Raw genomic sequence first — 26,668 nt, 5'->3', positions numbered from 1 at the left:
CTAGCTGACGGACAGATCCACCACTGATGGAAGAAAGTACTCTTGGCCAACCCAAGGGTCATATGTATGATTTCTTCCATTAGATTTTTTGGTAAATCTAATGTGTACCTCCTTAGTCAATTTGTGCCTGCACGCATAATTTGTGTGAACTCTGTAAATTTTGTCCATGTCTCTTTGAATATCTTCTTTATCTCTCTGAGTCACTTCTGCTAATATCCCTGCCATTAATTCTCCTAAATCTTCATCTTTTTGTTCCACTATGTTCTGGAACCTGAGGTAGAAAGATGCTTTCTCCATCTCTAAATACGTGATTGACTCTTCCATTTCTCTATTGATTGATGTTTGGTTTTGTTCCATCATTTCCATTTTCCTATCCGTTTGTTCCATTTTTACCTCCACTTTTTGGATCCTTTGCTCATTTTTCACAATGTTCTGCTGTACTTTTTCAATCTTATCCATTTTCTTGATATTGTCCTTTATTTCTCCCACATCCGTCTTCAAATATTCATGATTCCTTCTTGTCTCTTCGTGGTTGTTTGCGATGGACTCTTGTGTCTTGTTCATTCCTTCTTGTATCATTGCTAACACCGATTGAATGTTTTGTATGTTAAAGGTGGAGGTTGTCTTTTCTTTCTCTGTTCCTAGCATGGAGACAATTGATCTTTGCTGCGCAGGGGATGTTGAAAGTGTTGTCTGGTTTGAGGTTCTTTTCTTGTTTATCTTAGTTATCGATGTTGAGCCTATGGTTGTCATTTTTACCTTTTGTTTTACTCTTTCCCAAAATTTCATTCTGATCCCAGATATTTTCCTCTAGTCAAGTTGTAGTCAATGTATTTTATAATCCACAACTCTTTTACTGGTTTATTTTCTAGGGTTTCTCTGTTTCTGCCGCACTTTCTCTTTCTGCACTGTCACTGTCAATCTCAATTTAGCTCTTCCGCTCCTCTCATTGTTTGGTCGCCGCTTGCCTGGCTGTCATTTCGCCGCTTGCTTGGAGTCTCACTCTCTCCGCTCACTGTTGCCACTCTATGGTTTTACCGCTTTCGATTACCTCGTTCTCTTGTTTGTTTTCTTTCTGATGTGCTCTCTTATTTTGATTTTTGCTTCCCACTATTCAGTTATCAGCATTTCAGGCCAGCCAAAATGGCTGGTTTTTTTCTGATCAGAATTAGGAGGTTTCTCCTGAACCTTCGGTGAGATTGCTTTTCTTTCTGAGGTCCTCGAAGATTCCTCTTTTTTCTATTGATCTCTCCGGGATCAATAGCGCCTGGAACAGCTTCCTGATCAGAAATATTGGAACTTCAAGAACGGAGCCCTGTTCTCTTTGTTCCAGACACGATGATGTCACTGCCGGAAGTCCCACCAATTGTTTCCCCTTGTATTGCAATGGTTCATCTCTTGCCTTGTTGAGTATCTCATCTCTTATCGACTTTTTCACAATCCTGACGTGCACTTCTCTTGGAAGCTTATGTCTTCTTGCATAGCTTGTATGTATTCTAAAAGTTTCATCAATTTCTATTTCCATTTCCTGCTTGTCTATTCCTTTTTTCTTCATGATGAAAATGTTTTTAACATCCATACAGCATCAGGCAGGTGACATAAAGACGACACAGCACACATAAACAGAGGTCTTGAACAAATAAAGTTTGTGACACCTTTGAACAGAAAAAAGAGGTGTGACCCCAGCCCCTGGTCTAAACTGCTTCTTTCTCTTCTTTTTCTTCAAACTCACCCTCTTCCTTGGCTGTTGCATCCTGTTACTGCTGGTATTCTGAGACCAGGTCATTATTTTTTTTTTTAATTTGATTTATATGCCGCCCTTCTCCGGAGACTCAGGGCGGCTTACAATGCGTTAAGCAATAGCCTTCATTCTTTTGTATATTTTATACAAAGTCAGCTTATTGCCCCCACAAACTGGGTCCTCATTTCACCTACCTTAGAAAGGATGGAAGGCTGAGTCAACCTTGAGCCTTGGAAAGATTCGAACCAGCAGAAATTGCAGGCAGCTGTGTTAATAACAGGGTGCACTAAACCACTGTACTATCAAGGCTCTTTTTGTGTTGCTCTCGGCCTCTTTGCCAGCAATTCTTTCATTATCTCTGGTAGGTCCTCTCCCTTCTCCTCTTCTATATTCTGGAATCTCAGTTTCAGACCTTGAAGGATGGAATCCTGGGCTCTCTGGAGGATGAGTTGATCTAAGTTGGGATCTAAAAAGAGCCAGGGGTTCAGGCCATAAGGCCAGGGCATCCTGATTAGTTTGAATGCTATATTCCCTAACAGCTTTATAGTGTGCTGTGGTAGCTTTAAGAACTTGTTTTTTTTTCCTCAGTAGACAAAAGTGCTGACAGAGAGTAAAAATGTCAGGCACATTAGGTTTATGGGTGGCCATTACATGTGGAACAAGTTCCACATAACTTTGGGGGGATTCCCTGTAAGGGGGAGGTCCTGTTTTCCAATTAAAAAGATCATTGGTAGTAAAGGATGTATGAATATATACCAGTCTGTCTGTCTGTCTGCCTTCCTTCCTTCCTTCCTTCTTTCTTTTTCTTTTTTAAAATATTTATTATTATTTTTTTCTTTAAAAATAAAAAGAAAAGAAAATTTTCCATTTTACAACAGTTCCGTATTGGTGTATATCCACAGTTTATGTCCCCCCCCCTACATATTCACATATTTATTTTTGTGGTTCCCTTATTCCTTATATACTATATATACTACTCCTTATTTATTATACATACTATTATATCTATATGTTACTTTGCATATGTTATATATTTAATATCATTTTATTGATGCTTCCTGGTTTCTAGATCATGTATATTATATATTTTCTTGTTTGTTATTCCTGTCCTCTAACCATTTGTACCATTTCCCCCATATTAAGTAATATTCTGTTTCATCTTTTTCTTTTATTTCTTTCATCAATTTATCCATCTCCACATAGTCCAAAATTTTCCTTATCACCTCTTCGTCTTTTGGTATGACATTATTTTTCCAATTTTGTGCATAGGTTATCCTAGCTGCAGTTATAATATGTAGAATTAGATATTGCATTTCTTTATTATAATTTCTTGTGGGTATGCCCAATAAAAATAATTCCAGTTTCCAGTCTATATGTTGTTCAGTTATCTCTTCAAGCCACTTTTTAATTTTGGTCCAGTACTTTTTTGCTGTCACAGAAGTCCACCATAGATGATAATATGTCCCGTATGATTTCTTACATTCCCAACAAATCGGTGATGAGTTTGGGAACATCTTAGAAAGTCTTGCTGGCAGACTTTCTTGTACTGGTTTTCCTTGTTAGCCGCTGACATAGTCAATTTCAATTTTATTTCCCAAAGGTTTCCCATTTCTCCAAATCTATGCTATATCCAAAAGTTTTTGCCCAGCCTATCATTGTTTCTTTAACCACTTCCTTTTCCATTTTATATCTCGGTAAATATTTATATATTTTCCTAATCAACTTTTCTTCCGTACCTTGTAAAATCCTGTCTAATTCCTGCTGTTCTTTTTGGAATTTGTACAGTTTTTTATCTTTTCTATATCTGGTCTGGATTTGCATATATGTCACACCAGTTTGTCTTTCATAGGAACCTGTTGAAGGGGGGGCTAGGGCTGAGGGACCCAGTTGGTCAGCAGTCATGTAAGTTTGTCTGGTTCTTGTGTGAGGAGGACTTATAGCGGACAGATCCGGATACAGAGGTTGAGCTGCTTGGGGTACTGAATCTTGTGGAGCAGGCTGGCGCAGCTGTTTCAAGAAGTTTAATCGAAAAGCCCTGATAAGCCATCATTACAAGTGTATATCTACATATGTCAGGAACCGAAAATACCTCACTGGAGCAGTGAAGGCAAACCCCGGAGAGGCAGGAAATGCATCTCAGACTAGTCCTGCCAACACAGCAGACATAACCACTGTAACATCTTCCCTTTTCATATTAACACAACTAACACATATTAAAACATTATTAAACCTTACTAAACCTTATAAAACATTATAAAGCATTGTAAAATATTGTAAAAGTTCCGATGCAAACAACTGTAACATCTTCCCTTTTTCTTTTTCTTTTCAATTTTTTTTTAATTAATTTTACAACAACACAATATACAGGACACAAACGCACAGTATGTGTTTCTTTTTACATATCAGTTTCATTCCTCTTACTTTCTACTTTATACATTTCCCATTTTTCTCATCCTTTATTATCATTATCTTTATTGTCCCTTTATTTCTAATTTTATTCATTTACAATATTTTATACATTTGTCACATCATTTATTCACATTTACTTCCCCTAATCTCGAGCCAATTGTACCACTTAGTCCATACTTGATAATATTCTGTATCTTCCTTTTCTTCTATTTCTTTCATTAATTTATCCATCTCCGCACAGTCCAGGATTTTCTTAATTTTTTAATTACTTCTTCCTCTGTTGGTACATTTTCATTTTTCCAGGACTGTGCGTAGACTATCCTTGCAGCTGTAATTATATGCAAAATCAAATATCGGGTTTCTTTACTGTAGGTTCTGTTTAATATCCCTAGTAAAAACGTCTCTGGCTTCAAGTCCACATTGTAGCCAATTATCTCTTCTATCCAACTTCTAATTTTAGCCTAATATTTTTTCGCCTTAGGACATGTCCACCAGAGATGGTAATATGTTCTGGGGACTTTTTTACATTTCCAACAATTTAGAGAATTATTAGGAAACATTTTAGCAAGCTGTACTGTGTAAAATGCCATCTGTAAAACATTTTTAACTGGTTTTCCTTGAATGCCGTTGATAGAGTCAATTTAATATTTATTTCCCATAATTTTTCCCATTTCTCCAATTCTATATTGTAGCCAAAAAATTTTGCCCACATAATCATGGTATCCTTAACTACCTCTTCTTCCATTTTGTACCTCAGTAGATATTTGTATACATTACTAATGAATTTTATTTCTGTTCCATGAATGATTTTATCCAATTTTTGCAGTTCCTTTCATACCTCAACATCTTTTTATCTCTTACAAATTTAGATTGAACTTGTGCAAATGTCCACCCATCCGTCACCCTGCCAATATCTTGTTCCAGTTCCTTTTTCATTTTCAAATCTTCCTTATATCTAATTATCTTATTTTTCTCCAGTAAATTTGGGTATATCAATGCTTCTGTTGGTGATAACCACATTGGAATTCTAGTGTAGTGCTTTTGTTTTGTTCTAACAATGCATTCCTGATCAAGTGTATTTGAAAATATTTATATGTTTTATATTTCTCATCCCACAGGAATGCATGCCACCCTGCTTGCAAGTCATGCTCTTCTATTGTTAACATTCTGTTATTTTTTTTTAGCTCCATCTAATCTTTTAACCAGGCTAGACTCACCGCTTGGTGATAAATTTCCCATTCTGGTAATGCCAATCCCCCTCTATCCTTTGTGTCTTGCAAAAGGTTTAATTTAATCCTGGGGTTTTTCCCTTGCCATATAAATTTCTTCTCTGTGGCGGCGCCCACCCTCTGGAACAACCTCCCCCCAGAGATACGTACAATAACAGACCTCCGGATTTTTCGTCGGGCCCTGAAAACCTATTTATTTCAACTAGCTGGGCTGGTTTGAGTTAAATTTTAAATTGATTTTAAATAGGGTTGTTTTAATTTACGGCCAAAATATCTAATTATTTTAAACTGTTTTTAAATTTTGTATGTCCTGTTTTTTACTTTGGCTGTTCACCGCTCTGAGTCCTATTTGGAGAAGGGTGGTATAGAAATTGAAACAAATAAATAAATAAATAAATAAATAAATAAATAAATAAATAAATAAATAAATAAATTTAATTCTTGAAAGAATGTTTTCCCTAGTTTTAATGGTATCACTTGGAACAGAAATAAAATTCTCGGCAATATATTCATTTTCACAGTTGCGGTCCTCCCTAGAAATGAAATTTGTAACTTTTCCCAATTTCCTAAGTCTTTTTTTATTTGATGTATCAATTTATCGTAGTTGTCCTCCTTGATTGAGGAACATTTCACTGTGAGCCAAATTCCAAAACATCTTATTTTCTTAGTTGTCTTCATTTTTATTTTGTCCTCTAATTCCTTTTCCTGACCCTTTGTGAGATTTTTTAGAATTAATTTAGATTTATCCTTATTAATTTTGAGTCCCGCTACCTCACCAAATTCTTCTATCTTTTGTATCAATTTAGAAGCCGTTTCTAATGGATCTTCCAAAATAAATACCATGTCATCTGCAAATGCTTGAATCTTATATTCTTCCTTCTTAATTTTTAAGCCCCTTATTTCCTGATCTTCTCTGGTTTTTGTTAGAAGGGTTTCAAGTGATAAAATAAATAGAAGAGGAGAAAGAGGACACCCTTGCCTTACTCCTTTTGTTATATCATTTTTTTTTTTATTTTTTTTTGTCAACCCCTCATTCATAACTACCCTGGCTGTTTGTTTGGAGTATATTTTTCCAACCATTCTTTCAAGTCTTTCCCCCAATTCCATATAATTTAATTGTGTTGTAATAAACTTCCAATTCAAATTATCAAAAGCCTTTTGGGCATCAAGAAAAACCAGTGCAGCTTGCTTTTCCGGGTGACTTTCATAATATTCAAGAATGTTCATTACTATCCTCATGTTATTTTTAATTTGCCGCCCAGTCAGAAAACCATTTTGGTCTGAATGTATATAATTTTTCAAAAAAAAAAATTAATCTCTCTGCTATTATTGTTGCAAATGCTTTATAATCTGTATTCAGCAAGGAAATTGGCCTATAATTTTGGATTTGTTGTATATCAGTGCCTTTTTTGGGTATAAGGGTAATAATTGCCTCTGTCCAGGTTGCCAGAATTTTTGCTATTTCTATCGCCTCATTATAAGTCTCCAACATTATCCATTGTAGTACTTCTTGTGTGTTTTTATATAGCTCAATCGGGATCCCATCTGGGCTTGGTGATTTATTATTCTTTTGTTTTTTCAAGGCTATTTCAAATTCATTTGTTGTTATTGGCCTTTAAAAAACATTTTTTTTATTAGATTACATTGTAATACAATACAAAAGATATCGGTTTGACAGTGATAATATATATACAGGTTAAATACATTCTTTTATTATAGTGTCTCCTAATTTACCCACTTATTTTAATATTTATACTATCTCTTATCCCTTCGTTATTCGATCTTCCATCCATTTGTACCAAAGTCCCCACACCATATAGTATTCTGAATCCTCTTTCTCATTGATCTCATATGTTAGTTTGCTCATCTCGGCACATTCTAGGATTTTCCGAATTATATGTTCTTACGGTGGTGTTCCCTTTTCTTTCCAGTTTTGTGCATATGTTAATATAGCTGCCGTAATGATATGCATTATTAAGTATCTCTTTTTTTTCTCATACACCCTCGTTAGTACTCCCAGGAGAAAGGTTTCGGGCACCAAATCTATATTTTCCTCAATTACTTCTTGGATCCAATTTCGGATCTTTTTCCAATACTTCATCGCTTCGGGGCATGTCCACCACATATGAAAGAAGGTACCCTGTTGGTGGTCGCATTTCCAACAATTTGGCCTTATGCTTGGGTAAATTTTGGCTAATCTTGTGGGGGCTAAGTGCCATCTATATAGCATTTTATATTGATTTTCTTTAAACGCTACCACTCTTGTCAATTTATAGTTTCTATTCCAAATTGTTTCCCAATCATCCAGATTTATACTATGCTCTATATTTTTTGCCCACGCAATCATTTGTTCTTTTACCACCTCTTCTGCTCTGTTATATTCTAATAGATAATTATATATATATTTATTTATTTATTTATTTTATTCAATTTATATCCCCCCCTTCTCCAAGTGGACTCAGGGCGGTGCACAGCCAGAACTAAAACACATATCGATGTGTAAATATAATTTTGCTAGTATTTTTTTTCCCATGCCTATCAATAATTTATCAAATCTATTTGATCCCATCTCTATTCTGAATTCCTCCTTGTCTTTTTGGTGCCTGGATTTAATCTGCAGATATGGCCACCAGTCAATGTGGATACCTTGTTCTTTCAATGATTCATTAGTTTTAAGATTTCCGCAGCTGTCTAAAATATCCTTGTACCTAAACATTTTATCAATTCCTAACGCGTTAGGGTATATCATAGCTTCCATTGTTGAAAGCCAGTTTGGGACCTTCATATATTGTTTTTGCCCAATTTCCTTCCAGGTTTGTATTAACGTGTCCCGTATCTTGTGTCTATGAAAGTATGTTTTTTTCTTCTTTTCCTTATCCCATAGATAGGCGTGCCAGCCTCTCTGTAGGTCATGCCCTTCCAGAGTTAAAATTCTTTTATTTTCTAGGGTAACCCATTCCCTTATCCACACTAGGTTGACCGCTTTGTGATAAATTTCCCATGCTCGGAGTCCAAAGCCTCCCCTACTTCTGCTGTCTTGTAGTGATCGAAATGAAATTCTAGTTTCTTTCCCACCCCAAACAAATTTCCTTGTAATTTTGTTCAGTTGTGCAAAAAAATTTTTATTGAGATTGACTGGCGTAGTTTGAAATAGATATAATAACTTGGGCAGCGTATTCATCTTTATTGAGGCTATCCTACCTAAGAGTGATAGTTGCAAGTTCCCCCATCTTTCCTGTTATTGGCCTATTTAACATTTCTTTTTGTTCTTCAGAAATTTTATTCATTTTGGCCGCTTCTATATATTGATTAACTTTCCCATCTGCTATGTCTTCCTATTTGTAAAGCTTTGCAAAGAAGTTTTTGTGGGGGCAATAAGATGACTTTGTATAAAAAAGAACACCACTTAGGGGGCCCCGAAAGTCCTACTAAGCAGATATATACAAAAGTATGAAGGCTATTGCTTAACGCATTGTAAGCCGCCCTGAGTCTCCGGAGAAGGGCGGCATATAAATCGAACCAATAAATAAATAAATAAATAAGTTTTGTATTATTTCCTTTTTTTCTTCTCACCTACATTGTATTATACCATTTTCATCTTGTAGTTGTATTATTCTCCTTCCTTTTTCTTTTCTTAATTTGTATGCTAGCCATCGGCCTGTTTTATTTGCATTCTCAAAATAATTTTGTTTCGCTATCGTAATTTTCTGTGCTATTTCTTTTTGTGTTATCAAATTAATTCATGTTTCATAATATTCCATTTTTCTTTTATCTTTTTATTTTGTGGGTCCTTTTTTACTTCATATTCTATTTTTTAAAATTCTTCCCACAAGCTTTCTAGTTGCACTCTCTTTTCTTTATTTTTCTTAGAATTATATGCAATGGTCAATCCCCTTATATAGGCTTTTGTGGTGTCCCACAAGTTTTGTATCAACGTATCTTCCTTTTTATTTATTTGAAAAAATATTTTCAATTCCCTCTCTAACATCTGTCTATATTTTTTATCTTTACACAAATTTTGGTTCATTGTCCATCTTTTATTTTGTTTCTGGCCTTTCCATTTTAATGTAATCGGATTGTAGTCAGCCCAATCATTTACTCCTATTTCAACTTCTTCTATTTCATTTTGAATTTCTGCTGTTGTCCAGGCCATATCGATCCTGGACCACGATTGATGTGGGTATGAATAAAATATATATTGTTTATGTGTTCTATGTGTCTCTCTCCATATATATCACAGATTGAACTCAGATACTATGTCAAAAAAGGCTTTTGGTAATACACTTTTCTTCTTTTTATATTTTTTAATACTTTTATAACCTCTCTCGGCTTCTGCTACAGAATTAAAATCCCCAATCATACAAATCCTTTCATAATCCAAGTCCAGTAATCTCTTATGTACCTTTTTAAAGAATTGCTGTTGATTTTTATTTGGCGCGTAAATTACTGGATCTCCAATTCCAACATCAAAATTCTACCCTCATCGTCTGCGTATCTTAAATTTGATTTTATTTTTTCCTTGACATATATGGCTATACCTCCTTTCTTGTCTGCTACAGTTGTGTATAGTGTTCCTAATTTTCTATTTTCTAATAATTTTCTATATCCTTTCTGTATATGAACCTCTTGGAGACATATCACTTCCGCTTCCAAATTCCTTAGTTTATTAAATGTTTGTGTCCTTTTCTTTGGAATATTTAATCCATTGATATTTACCGAGAAAAGCTTAATTGCTTCTCCCATTCTCTACTTAATCTGTCTTCTCGTGTTTCTAATCTCTCTTACTACGTTTCCTTTTGCTCTTTCTCTTTCCACCCTTTCTTTTTCTTGTTTCTTTTGTAAGTCTTTCTCTCTTTCTACTTCTTCCACTTTCTCTTCCTCCTGACTTCTAGTCTCTAATTCTTCCCTGCTCTCTTGTTCGTCCCCCTGCACAAAATGATGTTCATAGAATTCCTTTGCTTTCTCCAGTATATCAATCCTATACTTTTTCTCTTGCCATGTCACAAGTAAACCCTTCTGATGGTATCAACCATCGGAACATTACTTTATATTTAATTAATTGAGTTCATAAAAATTGATATTGACGTCTTTGATCTCTTATTCTTCGTGGTACCTGTTTCAATACTATGATTTCTTTGTCTCTAAAAGTTAACATTTCCTCTCTTGTCTTTATACACTTCGTCTCTTATTGTTTGTTTCATAAATTTAATATGTACCTCCCTCGCCAACCTATGCCTTCGTGAGTAGTTTGTATATACTCGATAAATTTCATCGATGTCTCATCTTATTTCCTGTTTATCTTTTCCTAATATCTCTGCCAAGATTTATGCCATTTTCTCTCCTAAATCCTCTTCTTTCTCTTCAACAATATTTTGAAATCTTATGAAATAAGAAGCTTTCTCCATTTCCAAAAATACGATCAATTCGGCCAGCTCTCTATTTATTTGCATAGATTTCTGTTCCCACATTTTCATTTGGTTATCAATCTGGTCTATTTTTGTTTTCACTTTTTGAATTCTCTGTTCATTTTCTACCATTGTTTGTTGTATGTTTCCTATCTTATCATTCATGTTTTTTATCTCACTTTTTATTTCCCCACCACAGGAGATGCCCTCGCTGGCGTCCATTGCTTTTTGGTGCTCTCGCAGCCTATCGTGCTTTCCCTTTTTTTTTTTAAATTATATTTTTATTATTAAAGAATAACAGAAAGGAAAAAAAATCAATACAAAAAATCAATAGTAAGGAAAGAAAAATTCCCCCCCCCCCCAATGTGCTATACAAACGGAAAGGAAGTTTTAGGAAATTGAAGTCTTCAATTCTTCCAGAAATCTCTTTGATAAGGTACTGGTGCCGATTCATCCAATCTCCCAAGTGCAAAGTCCACAAATGGTTGCCAAGTGTTCCAAAAAACATTTTCTTTATATATAACACTTCTAATTTTAATATCACAAGTCAATTTATCATTTAATGCAAATTTCCATGTTTCATTGTACCATTCTTCTAATTTTAAGTCAACATTTAATTTCCAATATCTAGCAATTATAATTCTCCCCATTATAACCAAAATCCTCACCAATTCTCTTTCTCCAGTTGTTAATGTTGTTTCATTCAATATTAATAATAATATGGTTTCCAATTTCAATTTGACCTTCTTCTTAATTATTTCAAATATTTCATTTTCTATCCTAGACCAAAAAAGTTCAAACCCCATTACATTTACACCACATATGAGCATATGTCCCGAGTTCCACTTTACATCTCCAACACATTTTATCCACTTTATTATCCATTTGAAAAAGGCTTATTGGGGTCAAATACCACTTCCAAATGACTTTATAGTTATGTTCTTTAATCCTTATTGATAATGTCCTCATTATTCTACTAACCCAGTTCATATTCCAATTTTGATCAGAAATTTCAATACCCAGTTCTTTTACCCAATTCTCTTTCATTACCCTTTGTGAATTATTATCAAAGTTAATAATTTTATAAATTTTACTAACTAATCCCTTTGGCCCAATTTCATCTTTTATTATTAGAGGTGTCAAATTTTCAAATTCTGTTTCCTTTCTACTCTCATCATTCCTTTCTTTGCATTTCCTATTCCATTTATTCATTTGAATTGTTTCAAACCAATTAATGTTTAATTTTCCATAAATTTCCTCTTTCCTCATTTCATTTTCTATAAATTTCAACCATTCACTAATTGTTTCCACTTTCTCTTCTATTATAATCCTCTTTCCATTACTATTTAATTTCATTGGGCAATTCTCTTTCAGTTTACCTAAATACAATGCGTCTGGTATTAATTTTTTTGCTACTCTGTCCCAATTTTTAGTCAAACTATTTAACCAATAATTACAAATTTTAACCTTACCTTTAAAATTTTCCAAAAACCATTTGTAACCAAACTTCTTTATTTCCTTCATTTCCAAATTACCCCTCCTTTTAACATCTCCTTTTAAAATTGTTATTACTGTTTTTATGTTAAATGCTCTATAATAGTTTAATAATTTTGGAATTCCTAAACCACCTTGTTTTTGGTTCTGTTTTCTTTTTGGTTTTGTTTTCTTAATCAATCTTGGTTTTTTATCCCCATTACAAAATCTATCTATTTTTTTTATATATATACTTCAATGTCCTTCTCGGTTAAAAAAATCGGGAGCATCTCGAATAAAAAGTTAAATTTAGGAAGTAACATCATTTTACATAAAGCTACTCTACCAAACCAAAATAACTTTAGTTTTTTATATTTCCCAATTTTCTCTTCAATTTCTTTTATTACTATGTCATAATTTAGTTTCTTTAAATTTTTAATTTTAAGTGAAAGTATGATACCTAAATATCTTAAATTATCCTTTATCCTAATTCCAAATTGATTTTGTAATTTTTCTAATTTGTTTTCCCTATCAATTTCCATTAATAATTCTGATTTTGCCCAATTTACTTTCAAACCAGTCATATCTTCAAATTCTTCCAAATGTATTTGAACTCTTTTTATATCATTTGTAATATTAATTAAAATGGCAAGAGTGTCATCTGCATATAAATTAACTTTGATGCCTTTATAACCTATTACTTTTGAATCCTCTTCAATCAAAGTTGTTAAAATTTCCATTGCTAATAAGAATAGGGTCGGAGACAGGGGACAACCCTGTCTCGTCCCTGCTTCCAAATTTATATCTTGTGTAAATATACCATTTACCTTCACTCTTGCCGTACCCCTCTGGTACAATTTAGAAATAATATGAATAAATTTATTACCAAATCCTAATGCAGAAATTGTTTCTTTTATAGTATCCCATTGTATAAAATCAAAGGCTTTAAAAATATCCAAGGGAAGAATACCTATCTTATCACCATTATTCTCAGCAATATCACTAACATTTAATACTCTTCTAACTAAATCACACATATAACGCCCTTTAACAAAACCTACTTGATTGTGGTTTATATATTTATCTACAAAATTATTCAATCTATTTGCTACAATTGCAGTAAATATCTTAGCATCTTGGTTAATCAAGGAAATGGGCCGATAGGATTCAATCTTTTCTAAATCTTTACCTGGTTTCGGATATAATTAAGGATATAATTGTTCTATTCCAGGACATGGGAATATCACCTCCATCTAATATCTTATTATACAATTTCTGTAATTTTGGGATCAAAGTTTCTATAAACTCTTTATAAAATTCTGCTGGTAACCCATCCTCACCTGGAGATTTCCCAAGTTTTAGCTTCTGAATCACATCTTTAATTTCCTCAGAGGTAATATCCTTTTCCATTTTTTCTTTATATTTATTATCAATTTTCTTCTGACCATATTTTTCTAAAAAAAAATTTAATTTACAATTATCAATTTCTTTTTTGAGATATAATTCTTGAAAAAACTTTTTAACAATTTCACATTTCTCTAATTTTTTATAACATCTCTTACCTTTTTCATCTATTAGGACACCTATTTCTTTTTTAAAGCCTCCATTTTTAAAAAGTGGAAGCAACACCATTTTTAGACATGGAATTTCATCCCGAAACTCATCCTGGTGTCCCTTTTCGCATTTGGTTTCAAGAAAAATATTTGGCTTTAAAAAACATTTTTAGTTCCTGGGCAGCATTTTTCCTGACCGCAGAGTCAAGCGTTTTCTTCCCCAGGCACCAAAAAGGCTCTATTTTTAAAAAGTGGAAGCAACACCATTTTTAGACATGGAATTTCATCCTGAAACTCATCCTGGTGTCAGTTTTTGCATTCGGTTTCAAGAAAAAAAATTGGGTTTAAAAAACATTTTTGGTTCCTGGGCTTATTTTTCCTGACCGCAGAGTCACGCGTTTTCTTCCCCAGGAACCAAAAAGGCTCGATTTTTAAGAAGTGGAAGCAACACCATTTTTAGACATGGAATTTCATCCTGAAACTCATCCTGGTGTCCGTTTTTGCATTTAGTTTCAAGAAAAAAAATTGGCTTTAAAAAACATTTTTGGTTCCTCGGCAGCATTTTTCCTGACCGCGGAATCACGCGTTTTCCTCCCCAGACACCAAAAAGGCTCGATTTTTAAAAAGTGGAAGCAAAACCATTTTTAGACATGGAATTTCATCCTGAAAGTCATCCTGGTGTCCGTTTTTGCATTTAGTTTCAAGAAAAAAAATTGGCTTTAAAAAACATTTTTGGTTCCTGGGCAGCATTTTTCTTGACTGCGGAGTCACGCGTTTTCTTCCCCAGGAACCAAAAAGGCTCTACTTTTAAAAAGTGGAAGCAACACCATTTTTAGACATGGAATTTCATCCCGAAACTCATCCTGGTGTCCGTTTTTGCATTCGGTTTCAAGAAAAAAAATTGGCTTTAAAAAACCTTTTTTGGTTCCTGGGCAGCATTTTTCCTGACCACGGAGTCATGCGTTTTCTTCCCCAGGCACCAAAAAGGCTCGATTTTTAAAAACTGGAAGCAACACCATTTTTAAAATGGAATTCCACCCCTAATCTCATCCTGGTGTCCGTTTTTGCATTTTGTTTAAAAAAATAATTGGCTTCAAAAAACCTTTTGGTTCCTGGGCAGCATTTTCCTGACCGTGGAGTCATGCGTTTTCTTCCCCAGGCACCAAAACGGCTCGATTTTTAAAAAGTGTTAGCAACACCATTTTTAAACGAGTTCACTCACACAGAGAGGGCCTCCTTAGGGTGCCGTCGGCCAGACAATGTCGGCCGGCGACCCCTTGGGGAGAGTCTTCTCTGTGGCTGCACCTGACCTCTGGAACGACCTACCCCGAGAGATACGCACGAATCCAGACCTCCGGACTTTTCATCGGGCCCTGAAAACACATCTATTTCATCTAGCCGAGCTGGCTTGATCCCATCCTTGCAGTTTTAATTTGTAATTGGCTTTAACTGGGTTGTTTTAAATTGATGGCCAAAATTATTTAATGTCTTTTAAACTGCTTTTAAATTTTATATGTTGTTTTTTACCATGGATGTTCACCGCCCTGAGACCTGTTGGAGAAGGGCAGTATACAAATTAAATTAAATTAAATTAAATTAAATTAAATTAAATTAAATTAAATTAAATAAATAAATAAATAAATAAAATAAAATAAAATAAAATAAAATAAAATAAAATAAAATAAAATAAAATAAAATAAAATAATAAAATAAAATAAAATAAAATAAAATAAAATAAAATAAAATAATAAAATAAAATAAAATAAAATAAAATAAAATAAATAAAAATGGAATTTCACCCCGAAACTCATCCTGGTGTCCGTTTTTGCATTTGGTTTCAAAAAAAAATTTGGCTTCAAAAAACATTTTGGTTCCTGGGCAGCATTTTCCTGATCGTGGAGTCAGGAAAAGGTTCAATTTTTAAAAAGTGGAAGCAACTCTCCCCTATGTCCCTTTTTGGAATCCAAATTGTACCAAATCTGTTTTATACCTAGATTTTATTTGCAAATATGGCCACCAATCAATGTCTGTACTCATTTCTTTCAGTTGTTGTCTTTATCTTAATTCCCCTTGGTTGTTTAACAGATCTTTATAGGTTTTCATTTTATCGATATCCATAGCATTGGGGTAAATCTGTGCCTCCATAGTGTATAGCCATTCTGGGATTTTATCATAGTGTGTTTTTTTTATCTCCCACCAAGTTTGAAACTGTGCTTCTCTAATAATATGTTGTTGGAAATATCCATGTTGTTTATCTTTTCCCTCCCACAGAAATGCATGCCATCCTCTTTGTAACTCAAAACCTTCTAAAGTTAGTATTCTTTTATTTTTCAAGAGACATTTTATTCTCCACTTAGATGCGTATTTCCGGCCTATTCCCTCACGGGAGTATGAAAATGTGGATCAACGCTCCTCTTTCATGCTGTCCTTTACCACAATCCTATTGACTGCTAGGAAGTCTCAGATTCTCGCAGTCCTACCCAACTCCAACCGCCTAGATGAATTCTTATTTCACCATAATTACTCATCTAGGTTCATGCACGGTTGCCCTGTCTGTTTCTGGCAATTCCTTCCCTATCCCCTTCTCCTTCTGTTCTCACCAACCTCTATTCTAATCCATGGGCCCTGCTCTGCACTCCCGAACCACAGACATGATCGTGGACTGTTGAAATAATGGGGCGTGCCATTGTCAACCAACTCAGCCGTCTGGGAGCCATGAAATAGAGGCATCTAATGCCACATTGGGTGCAAATTTGTTGAAAATGATCCCGCAGACACACACACAAAATTTGGATTTGTAAGAAGAGAATTTTATTATCAAAAAATAAATAAAATAAAATAGGCAGTTTGCAATGTGTGGTGGGTTTCGGTGGGAAGTTCTAAGCCAAACACCACACCCCTGAATTCAAAAGCAAGATATTTTATACACCCTAACGTGACGTTCCATTCCCTCCCCTTTGGTCCTATTGGCTAGGTCCTCTGGGGCTACAACTAATCCAAGGCACCTATTAAGAATACATTAACCCCCTTCCCGCCCTTGTTTGCTTTATGTGCCATTATCAGCCAAATTTCCTAGCCACATGCTGTTTTAGCATGACTAATTCCTAACTGTTGACAATACAAAGAATTTTATTTTTGTTTTGTTTTGTTTATTTTAAAAACAAAACTTTATTAAACATATAAAAAGTAAAATACTATACCATGTATACACAAGATGTATATACATTAATACAGATGACAATACATACAAAGAAAAAGTGACTTTGGTCACACGTCCATTACCTTATTAATGGTGCATATTTGTTAATTATTATTATCGTACAGAATTTTATATTTACTCTCATTTCTACGAGTTATCCAATCATACCACCTATTCCATGCTATATAACAGTTTGAGTCTACCTCATCCTTCATTTCAAATGTTAGTTTGTCCATTTCCGTGCAGTTATAGTTTTTTTGGATTATCAATTCATCTGTTGGCAGTTGATCAGTTTTCCAATATTGGGCGAGTGCCAATCTGGCTGCAGTGACTATGTGTAATATTAAATACTTTATTTCTTTCTTTATTTCTTTTAATCATCCCTAGTAGAAAAATCTCTGGTTTGAGTTCTATTTTTTTCCAATGTTATTTCTATTAGCCAAATTCTTATTTTTTCCCAATATTTCCTAAGTTTTGGGCAAAGCCACCAGACGTGGAAGAAAGTACCCTGTGCCTGCTTGCACTTCCAACAGATTGGATTTAAATTTGAATACATTTTTGCTAATCTTGAAGGGGCAGGATTTTATTTTATTTTTGAATTTCATTGTTTCTTACATTTATGTCTTAGTGAATGACAATAATTTTTTTTTGTGGACAAAAAAACCAGCTTTTTCTTTTAATTATATTTTAGTCCGATTCCTGTTCTTCACAAACATCAAATACAGTGACTCAATCCAAACAGCTTTGCAGGACTGGGATGGTGAGTCCAACTACCAAGAGGCCATTTTGAGAAGCGAAGGAAGTCCTTTCTTGGTTCTTCCCAAAAGGTTGGAGTATTTGGAGGCATCCATGAAGACACTGACCTTACCCTGGTAGGCTCGGATCATCCAAAACAGGCTGTTCCAGATGGTGCAGAAAGTTCACAATCCCTTTTCCCTGATTTACCTCAAGAACTCAGCCTGAGTCCTCTCTTGACTGACCCTTGCCCTCCTATCCACAGATAGCAGATTTAGGCTTTCTCGCTCTTCTGCTCTCATAACAGAGTTAAGCCTTATCAGAAATATAAGTCCACCATCATTCCACTGGGGGAAAAAAAACACTTTTCATGTAAAACAAGATGTCAATCTCATAGAAATAAGATGTGTAAGTACAGGTTGCAATCGACAGCAGAGATCAAAAGGAAGTCAAATGAAGTTTGGAGAGAAAAATTTTATAATTTTAGTGTTGTGGATTTTTTTTTATATGAAAAGAACACAACATTAAGAAGGGGGGGGGGAATACTTCAAGTGTCAAGTTTCCAAAGGATGCTTTGCTTGCTTTTGAGTTGCCATCGAGCTTTATTCAAGATTAATAGGGGCTTGCTTTCTGTGAAAGAGGAAACTCACATAACAGAGTATCATAATTTTTTATTTGGAGATTGAGAGGCAGGAAATCAGAGGGAACTGATTCCTGAGCAAACTTTTCTTTTTATTTTTTTTTAAATATTTTTATTAAACATTTTTTAAAAAACAAAACAAAAAGAAATATTAACACTTTCTTCTTTTCAACAGTTTCACGTCAGTAATCCATACTTACACATTTTCTCTCTCTTATCCTAGTATATTTTATACATATATTTCTAATATATCATATATATATATATATATATACCACTATAAAGTATTATATTATTCTAATTGTTTTATTTACATTAGACATAAACGTGTACCCAATTTCCTTTCCACAATTTTTGTTTCTTCCCATTTGTTCTTATATTTCTACTCCTAATTCAACTGTTCTTTAATCTTTCCTTATCCTTTTTTCCCTTTTCCTCCAACCATTTATACCATCTCTCCCAGACTAGGTAGTATTCTGTTTCCTCTTTTTCTTGTATCTCCTTCGTAAGCTCATCCATTTCCACACACTTCATGATTTTTCTAATCACATTGTCTTCTGATGGTATATTGTTATTTTTCCAGTTCTGAGCATAAACTATTCGTGCTGCTGTAATTATGTGAATGATTAAATACCGTATTTCTTTTTCATATGACCTTGAAATTATTCCCAGTAAAAACATTTCTGGCCCTCATTTCTATCTGTTGTTTTATAATTTCTTCTATATGTGTTTTAATTTTTTGCCAGTATGGTAAACACTTTTAGTGTTTACATTTCTAACATAATGGTGAAGTATTAGGAAACATCTTTGCCAATCTAGCTGGTGGCAGGTGCCACCTATAAAACATTTTATACATGTTTTCTTTATAGGGTACAGACATTGTTAATTTATAATTTTTATTCCATAATTTCTCCCATTTATCTAATTCAATATTATATCCAAAAATTTTTGCCCAAATTATCATGTTTTCTTTGACTACCTCTTCTTCCAATTTGTATCTTAATAAATAATTGTATTTTTTTTTATCAATTTGTCTTTTGTGCCTTGGAGAATTTTGTCCAATTTGTATGCTTCCTTTTGGAATCCAAATTGTATCAAATCTGTCTTGTATCTGGATTTTATTTGCATATAAGGCCTCCAATCAATGTCTATACCCTGTTCTTTTAATTCCTGTCTTGTTCTTAGTTCCCCTTGATTATTTAACAAATCTTTGTATCTTTTCATTTTACCAATATCTAAAGTGTTTGGGTAAATTTGTGCCTCCATTGTGGATAAACCATTCCGGAATTTTATCATAGTGATTCTTTTTTACCCTTTTCCATGTCTGTAGCAGTGCTTCCCTAATTAAATGTCTTTGAAAATAGCATGCCACCCTCTTTGTAGATCGTACCCCTCTAATGCTAAAATTCTTTTATTTTTTATTTTTTTTATTTTTTTAAAAAATACTTTATTGAATTTTCCAGTTTTAAAAAGACAATGTACAATCACAATCTTGATCCGAGGTGCAGTGTTTACACACTTCATAGATCAAACATTAGGTGAATTCCATCCATAACTATACGATATACAATTCTATACAATTCTCTACATTTCTATACAATTAAATCTATTTCGGATGTCTAACAAATCATAGCCTATTATCATATTTTTATCCTATTCTTTAACCAGTTATACCAAATTCCCCATACTTCGTAGTACTTAGAGTTCTCTTCATTTTTTAGCTCGCTCGTCAATTTAGCCATCTCTGCGCACTCTAAAATTTTGTTTATTAATGTTTCCTCAGAGGGGGTAGAGTTAGATTTCCAGAGTTTCACAAAGGCTAATCTAGCCGCAGTAGTAATTTGAATTGCCAGTGGGTTTTATTGTTGTCGAGACCATCTTCAGTCATACCTAAGAGGAAAGATTCCGGGGCCAGGGCTATCTCCTGACCCGTTATTTCGGAGAGCCAGAGTCAGATCTTTAACCAAAACTTTTTAGTCTCAGGGCAAGTCCACCACAGATGATAAAAGGTGCTGACCGTCTTTCCACATTTCCAACATAAAGCAGAGGAATTTGGAAATATTTTGGCCAGCCTGTCCGGGGCTAGGTACCACCTGTGCAACATTTTGTAGTGATTTTCCCTGAATGTTACCGATTTCGTTATTTTGAAATTCCTGTTCCAAGCTATCTCCCAGTCATTGAAATTAAGGCCATATCCTAAGTTTTTCTCCCAAATGCTTAACTGATTTTTAGCTATTGTCTCGGCTCTATCCTCATCTAATATAAAGTTGTAGATTTTCGATAACATTTTCTTATCTGGTCCCCAAATAATTTTGTCAAAATATCCATATTTCATTTCAATACCACATTTATCTCTATCTTCTTGAAATCTAGACTTAATCTGGAGATATTTCCACCAATCCAGATTAAACCCCTGGTCCCTCAATACTTCCAAGGATTTGAGCTTCCCTTCTTCATCCAAGATATCCTTATATGTGCCCAATTTATAGTTCCCTCTTCTATTTGGGGCCACTAGAGCATCCATAATCGACAACCAGCTTGGAACCTTGGTATATATCTTCTGTCTAATTTCCAGCCACGTACGAATCAATGTCTCTCTAATTTTATGTTTGTAAAAATGAGTTTTCCTCCTATCCTTTGTATCCCAGAGGTAAGCGTGCCATCCTTCAAGGAGATCGTGTCCTTCTAGTGTCAAAATTCTACCTTCTTGTAATTTGATCCACTCCTTTATCCAAATTATTTTTGCCGCCTTTTGATATAATTCCCAGTCAGGGAGCCCGAACCCTCCCAAATTTCTTTTCCCTTGAAGTGTCTTGAGAGAAATCCTTGATTTCTTGCCCTCCCACAAAAAATTCCTGATATGTTTATTCAAATCCAAAAATTTTTTTTTATCTAGTGATATCGGTATATTTTGAAATAGAAATAGAAATTTCGGTAAGATATTCATTTTGATCGCCACAATTTTACCAGTCAGGGACAATTTAAGCCTCCTCCACCTATCGAGGTCTTGATTAATTTTCTGCAATAAAGGGATATAGTTATCATCTTTTAATGAAGAGAGTCTCACCGTAATCCATATTCCCAGATATTTTATCTTCTTAACTGCCTGGAGGCCTAATAAATCTTCTAATTCTTTCATTTGTAGGTTTGTCATATTTTTCACAATTATTTTGGTTTTGTTCTTATTAAGTTTAAGGCCCGCGACTTCTCCATAATTCTGTACTTCCTGCATTAATTTTGAGCCGGTGTCTAATGGGTCTTCTATTATGAAGGCAACGTCGTCCGCAAAAGCCTGTGTTTTAAATATTTCCTTCCTAATCTTCAAGCCTTTGATATCTTCATTTGCTCTAATCCTTCTAAGTAAGACCTCTAATGCTAGAATGTAAAGTAAGGGGGATAGGGGACATCCCTGCCTGACTCCTCTTTGGATCTGAAATGTCTGGGTTCTGTCTCCGTTTACTAATATATTTGCCCTCTGATTTTGGTAGATATTCTCTATCATCCTCCTAAAATTAGTCCCAAATCCCATTAAATCTAATTGGTTTATCATGAAGGTCCAATTCAGATTGTCGAATGCCTTTTGGGCATCGACAAACATTAAAGCCATCTGTTTTTCAGGGTGTTGTTCGTAATATTCAATGGTATTTAGGACTGTTCTCAAGTTGTCTCTAATCTGTCTCCCTGGGAGAAAACCATTTTGATCCTTATGTATCCATCGGTTTAGAATTTTCTTGAATCTCTCTGCTATTATAGTCATAAATAATTTGTAATCTGCGTTAAGCAGTGAGATAGGTCTATAGTTGGAGATCTGCTTCGGGTCGGCACCTTCTTTCAGAATGATCGTCAAATATGCTTCCCTCCAGGAGTCTGGGATTGTTATGCCAGCAATAACATCATTTAGAATTTCTAACAGTTCCAGTTTCAGGGCATCGTCAAATTTTTGATATAGTTCCCCGGGGAGACCATCAGGGCCTGGAGTTTTATTCTTCTTTATTTTGGATAAGGCGGTTCTTAACTCCCCTATGGTGATCTTTTCATTTAACATTTCCTTTTCTTCTTCCGAAATTTGAGGAAGGTTGGCTTCCAACAAATACTGTTCTACCTTGTTTAACTCAATTCCTTCTTTTTTGTAAAGACATTCATAAAATTTTCTTATGCTTTCTAATTTATCTTCTTCCTTCGTCAACAGGATGCCCTGTGGGTCTTCTAAGGCTAGTATTTGGTTTTTTTCCTTCTCTTTTTTTAATTTATACACCAACCATCTCCCCGACTTGTTAGCGTTCTCGAAACAATAGTGCTTAGATCTTCTTATTTTTTGAGCTATCTCCTCCTGGTCCAATAGATTCAATCTATGTCTCATCATCAACCACTGTTGTTTCGTCGCCTCATCTCCCGGTCGTTGCTGTAGTTCAACCTCAGTTTGTAATAGTTTTTGAGTAAGTTCTTCTCTACTCTTTCTTTTTTCCTTATTTTTAAAGGCAGTATATGAAATAGCTACTCCTCTGACATAGGCCTTCATGGTGTCCCACACAATTTCTTTGGCTGTCCCTCGATTCCCGTTTTCTAAGAAGAAGCGTTTGATTTCTTCATTCAATTTGAGTGTGAACTCTTTTTCATTTAGGAGATTGGTCCTTAAGCTCCATCTCTGTTGTATTTTCTTCATATCATGGGACCAACTGATTTCAAGGAGCTTATGATCTGCCCAAGTATTGGTGCCCATGTTAACTTTCTTAATTTCTAACGCCAATTTTCTAGTAACCCAAACCATATCGATTCTAGACCAGGAGTTCTGTGGGATGGAATAAAATGTAAATTGTCTGTCCTGGGGGTGTAAGGTACGCCACATGTCAATTAGATTTATCTCATCCACCAAACCAAAGAAAGTCTTTGGTAAGGGAGATCTTTTATTCTTTTTGGTTATATCGCACTTATAATCAAGCTTTGGATCTACAATTCCATTAAAATCCCCTAGCATACATATTTCAAGATGTGCCCAATTTGCCAACTGTTCCTGCAGTTTCCTATAGAATTTCCCTTGTTTTTTATTCGGTGCATAAACCCCTACTAATAGCAGCCTAGAGTTACCTCTCATTATTTCAATTATGAGTATTCTCCCTTTTCCATCTTTATATTTACATTCTGCCATTATTCCTTTCTTAACATAGATGGCGACCCCCCTTTTCCTTTTCTCAGCTAGTGAGGAAAATACTTTACCAAATTTACAGTAATTTAAATAGTCAGCTTCATCTTTTTTTATATGGACCTCTTGGATGCAGATAATATCGGGATTTTGTTTCACCAATTTCGACAATATTATCCTTCTTTTTTTGTAGTCATTTAAGCTGTTCGCATTTACCGATATGATCTTGGTATCATTCATTCCTGTAATTGGTTTCTAGTCTCTTGTTCTTATTTACCTTTTAAAGTTACTGCTCTCACTGGTCTTGATTTTTTCCCTCTTTCCTCAGTATCCTCCTTTTTCTTCTCCTCTTCTATGTCTTCCCTAGTAATTTGCTCTTGGGATATCTCTTCTTTCGTATTTACTATCTCGTTATCCTCCTTACTGGTTTGTTCCTCCTCTCCTCCCCTTAGTTGTTCTAGAAAGTCTTGAGCATCACTTAGTCAATCAATTCTTATTTTCCTCCCTTGCCAGGAAATTTGCAATCCTTCTGGCAAAAGCCACCTAAAAATTATATTTCTCCTGTTTAGATGATTTGTCAAAAACCTATAATTTCTCCTCCTTTCCCTCACTCTTCTCAGAATTTGTTTCAGAATATTAATTTCTTTTCCCCCATAGGTAATTTTTTCCTCCCGAGCTATATTATACAGGATGTCCCTAACTTTTTTCCTAGCAAAACGCACATGGACCTCTCTGGGGAGTCTGTTTCTTCTTACGTAATTCGTCTGAACTCTGTACACCTCGTCAATCTCACGAATTATTTCCTGCTTGTCTTGCTGCAGAGTTTCTGCAATCAACTCCGCCATCTTATCACCTAAATCCTCATCTTTATCTTCCAGGATGTTCTGGAAACGCAAGTAAAACGAGGCCTTGTCCATCTCAAGTTGGATCAGCGCATCTTCTGTTTCTTTGTTTTGTGCCGACAAAGTTTGGTCCACTGTGTCCAGTTTTTTCTCGTTTTTTTCAATTCTTTGTTCTGCTTTTAGAATTCTATTTTCGTTACTAGCAATAGCAGTTTGGATCTCATTCATTTTAAAATCAAGAGCATGGATGTCTGATTTTAATTCGGAGTGACTATTCAAAAGTTTTTCTTGCATCGCAAGCATTGTTTCTTGGATTAACTGAAGAGATGTTTGTACCGTTTGCAGTGTAGGAGTTATAGGGGGTTTGTCTAGTTTCTGGAGACCTTCTGCTGATTTCTGGGTGGCTGGGGAAGACATCACTAAGGTAGGTATAGATGTCGCTTTTTTACCAGTTTTCGCAATTGTGGAGGTCAAACTTGCCATTTCTTTCAGAACCGATTTTTGGTCTCTTATTATCTCCTCTATCTTTCTCCAAATTCTCATCCAGTGGCACTTGCCACGTTTTCTCTGAGGAGCTTTCTTAGACCTTTATTTCGTTCCTTTATTGGTCCTCTCTACACTCTCAATAAGTTCCAATTAATACTAAGTTCTAAATTTCCAAATTACTGTAGTAGGCTACTATAAAGTTTCCAGCAATTAACAATCACTAATTATATAATTATATAATTCTCCTCCAAATAGGTAGACAAAATATCGATACTAGTCAATTAATCACTTAATAAAATCTAAATTCAATCTTAGAAAAGAGTAAGTAATATATGTAAATTGTTAAAGGCTAGCAGTACAAGTAATTATTTTAAGTTAATAAATTCTAAATTCAGATCCTAATAGATAGTATTGATATAGATAAATACAAATAGATATTCTAAATTATATAAGTTGACCACAATAAGTTAATGAGTTAATAAATCCTAAATTCAGATCTTAATAAAAGTTGAATATAAATAGATATAATAGATATGGATAGGTATAAATAGGTATAAATAGATTACAATAAATATAAATAAATATAAAATCCTATATAATAATTTAATTAGTAGGATACCAATCCGACCCTATTTTTTTTTCCTTAACTAGTAATAATTATAGAAATCTAAATTCTCATATATAATCAACCTTTTTTTTTTTTGTATATATCTGTAAGATGACTTAACAGGTCTAATTAATATTAATTATAAAATTATAAAATTAGAGAGAAAAACAGAGTTCACTTATTAATATCACAGATACTCAAGAGAAGGATAAGGAAAATATAAACATATAAATATGTGGGTATAAGTATGTTGTTTTATAGTATTTATAGTATTTACGGGGTTATAGAGTATAAATAGGAAATCTTCAGTTTCCCACTTTGCTGGGCTCCAACAAAACTCAATGGTGGTAGTCTCTGCCAGAGCGTCTTCTTGTTCAACCACTGCTATTCCACTCTTCCGGATCAATGGACGCACTTCCTGTTTGCTGGAAGCCTCAAACAGCTAGTCACTGTATTTCTCCTGCTTTCTTCCACTCAATCACAATACAAAAAGCCAGCCACGCCAATGGTCTTTCCTTTTTCTTTTACTCTCTCGCCACACCGCACCCTCCAGAGCTCCTTACAGACGCAATCCACTCCCCCCGTTTTCTCGTCTGCTCTTCGGCTTGTCGGATCGCCGGGAGTGCAAGCTGCTCCACCCTCTCCGTCTCTGCCTCTCGCCGCTCCGAGCACTCCTCTCCCGACTCCACCGATCCCCTCTCTACCGCACGATCATAGGTATAGGGAAATAGGCTTAAATCTGTCACCGCACCTCCGATCTTCTTCTTAACTTCCCGTCTTTGTTGGCTATTGCTGCTTCGCGCCCGCCATCAATGGCCGGTTCACCGCGTTGGTTAGGCAGAGCCGCCTGGTCCAGCGAGAGGTGATCGCACCCACTTCCCGCTTGCCTGGCTTCCTCTTTTGCCCGCAGGGCTCTCCGGGTCCCGCGTCCCCCGAGGGGATCCCCAAAACGCGGTGCTAAAAGGTGTTGAGGAGCAGCGAGCTCTCACTCAACACCCTGTCACTGCAAGTCACCAACCGGAATTCTTTTATTTTTTAATTCCATCCAATCCTTGATTCATATCAATGATGTTGCTTTATAATAGGTTTCCCAATCTGGGAGTGCGAACCCTCTTCTTTCCCTGCTATCTTGTAAAAATTTTATTTTAATCCTTGCTTTCTTCCCCTGCCAAATATAATTTATTGAAGTCTTTAAAGAAATTTTTCCCT

At 34.8% G+C, this 26,668-nt stretch overlaps 1 protein-coding gene across 1 annotated transcript; it reads right to left on the bottom strand.

The window, feature by feature from the left end:
• On the bottom strand, positions 1-24,660 carry LOC139318728 (tropomyosin-like). Its single transcript, XM_070946308.1, has 2 exons — positions 24,280-24,660; positions 1-666 (listed from the first exon to the last, which is right to left on the bottom strand). The coding sequence occupies exons 1-2, from the start codon at positions 24,658-24,660 to the stop codon at positions 1-3; spliced, it is 1,047 nt and encodes a 348-aa protein (XP_070802409.1).
• Positions 24,661-26,668: the final 2,008 nt, after the last annotated feature.

The sequence above is a fragment of the Pituophis catenifer genome, unplaced genomic scaffold, assembly GCF_029215685.1.
Source record: "Pituophis catenifer annectens isolate HBS135680 unplaced genomic scaffold, rPitCat1.0.hap2 SCAF_6, whole genome shotgun sequence".
NCBI lineage: Eukaryota > Metazoa > Chordata > Lepidosauria > Squamata > Colubridae > Pituophis > Pituophis catenifer.
The sequence above is the reverse complement of the archived record's forward strand: the minus strand, read 5'-3'. Positions and strand labels throughout refer to the sequence as shown.

What these genes read in the sequence shown, in the direction of transcription:
- LOC139318728 (XM_070946308.1), bottom strand. Translation starts at nt 24,660, where the DNA reads ATGCAAGAAAAACTTTTGAATAGTCACTCCGAATTAAAATCAGACATC. An exon ending in ACAGAGTTCAGACGAATTAC is followed by an intron (nt 667 to 24,279) that starts GTAAGAAGAAAC and finishes TCCCCTGCGCAG; the next exon opens with CAAAGATCAATTGTCTCCAT.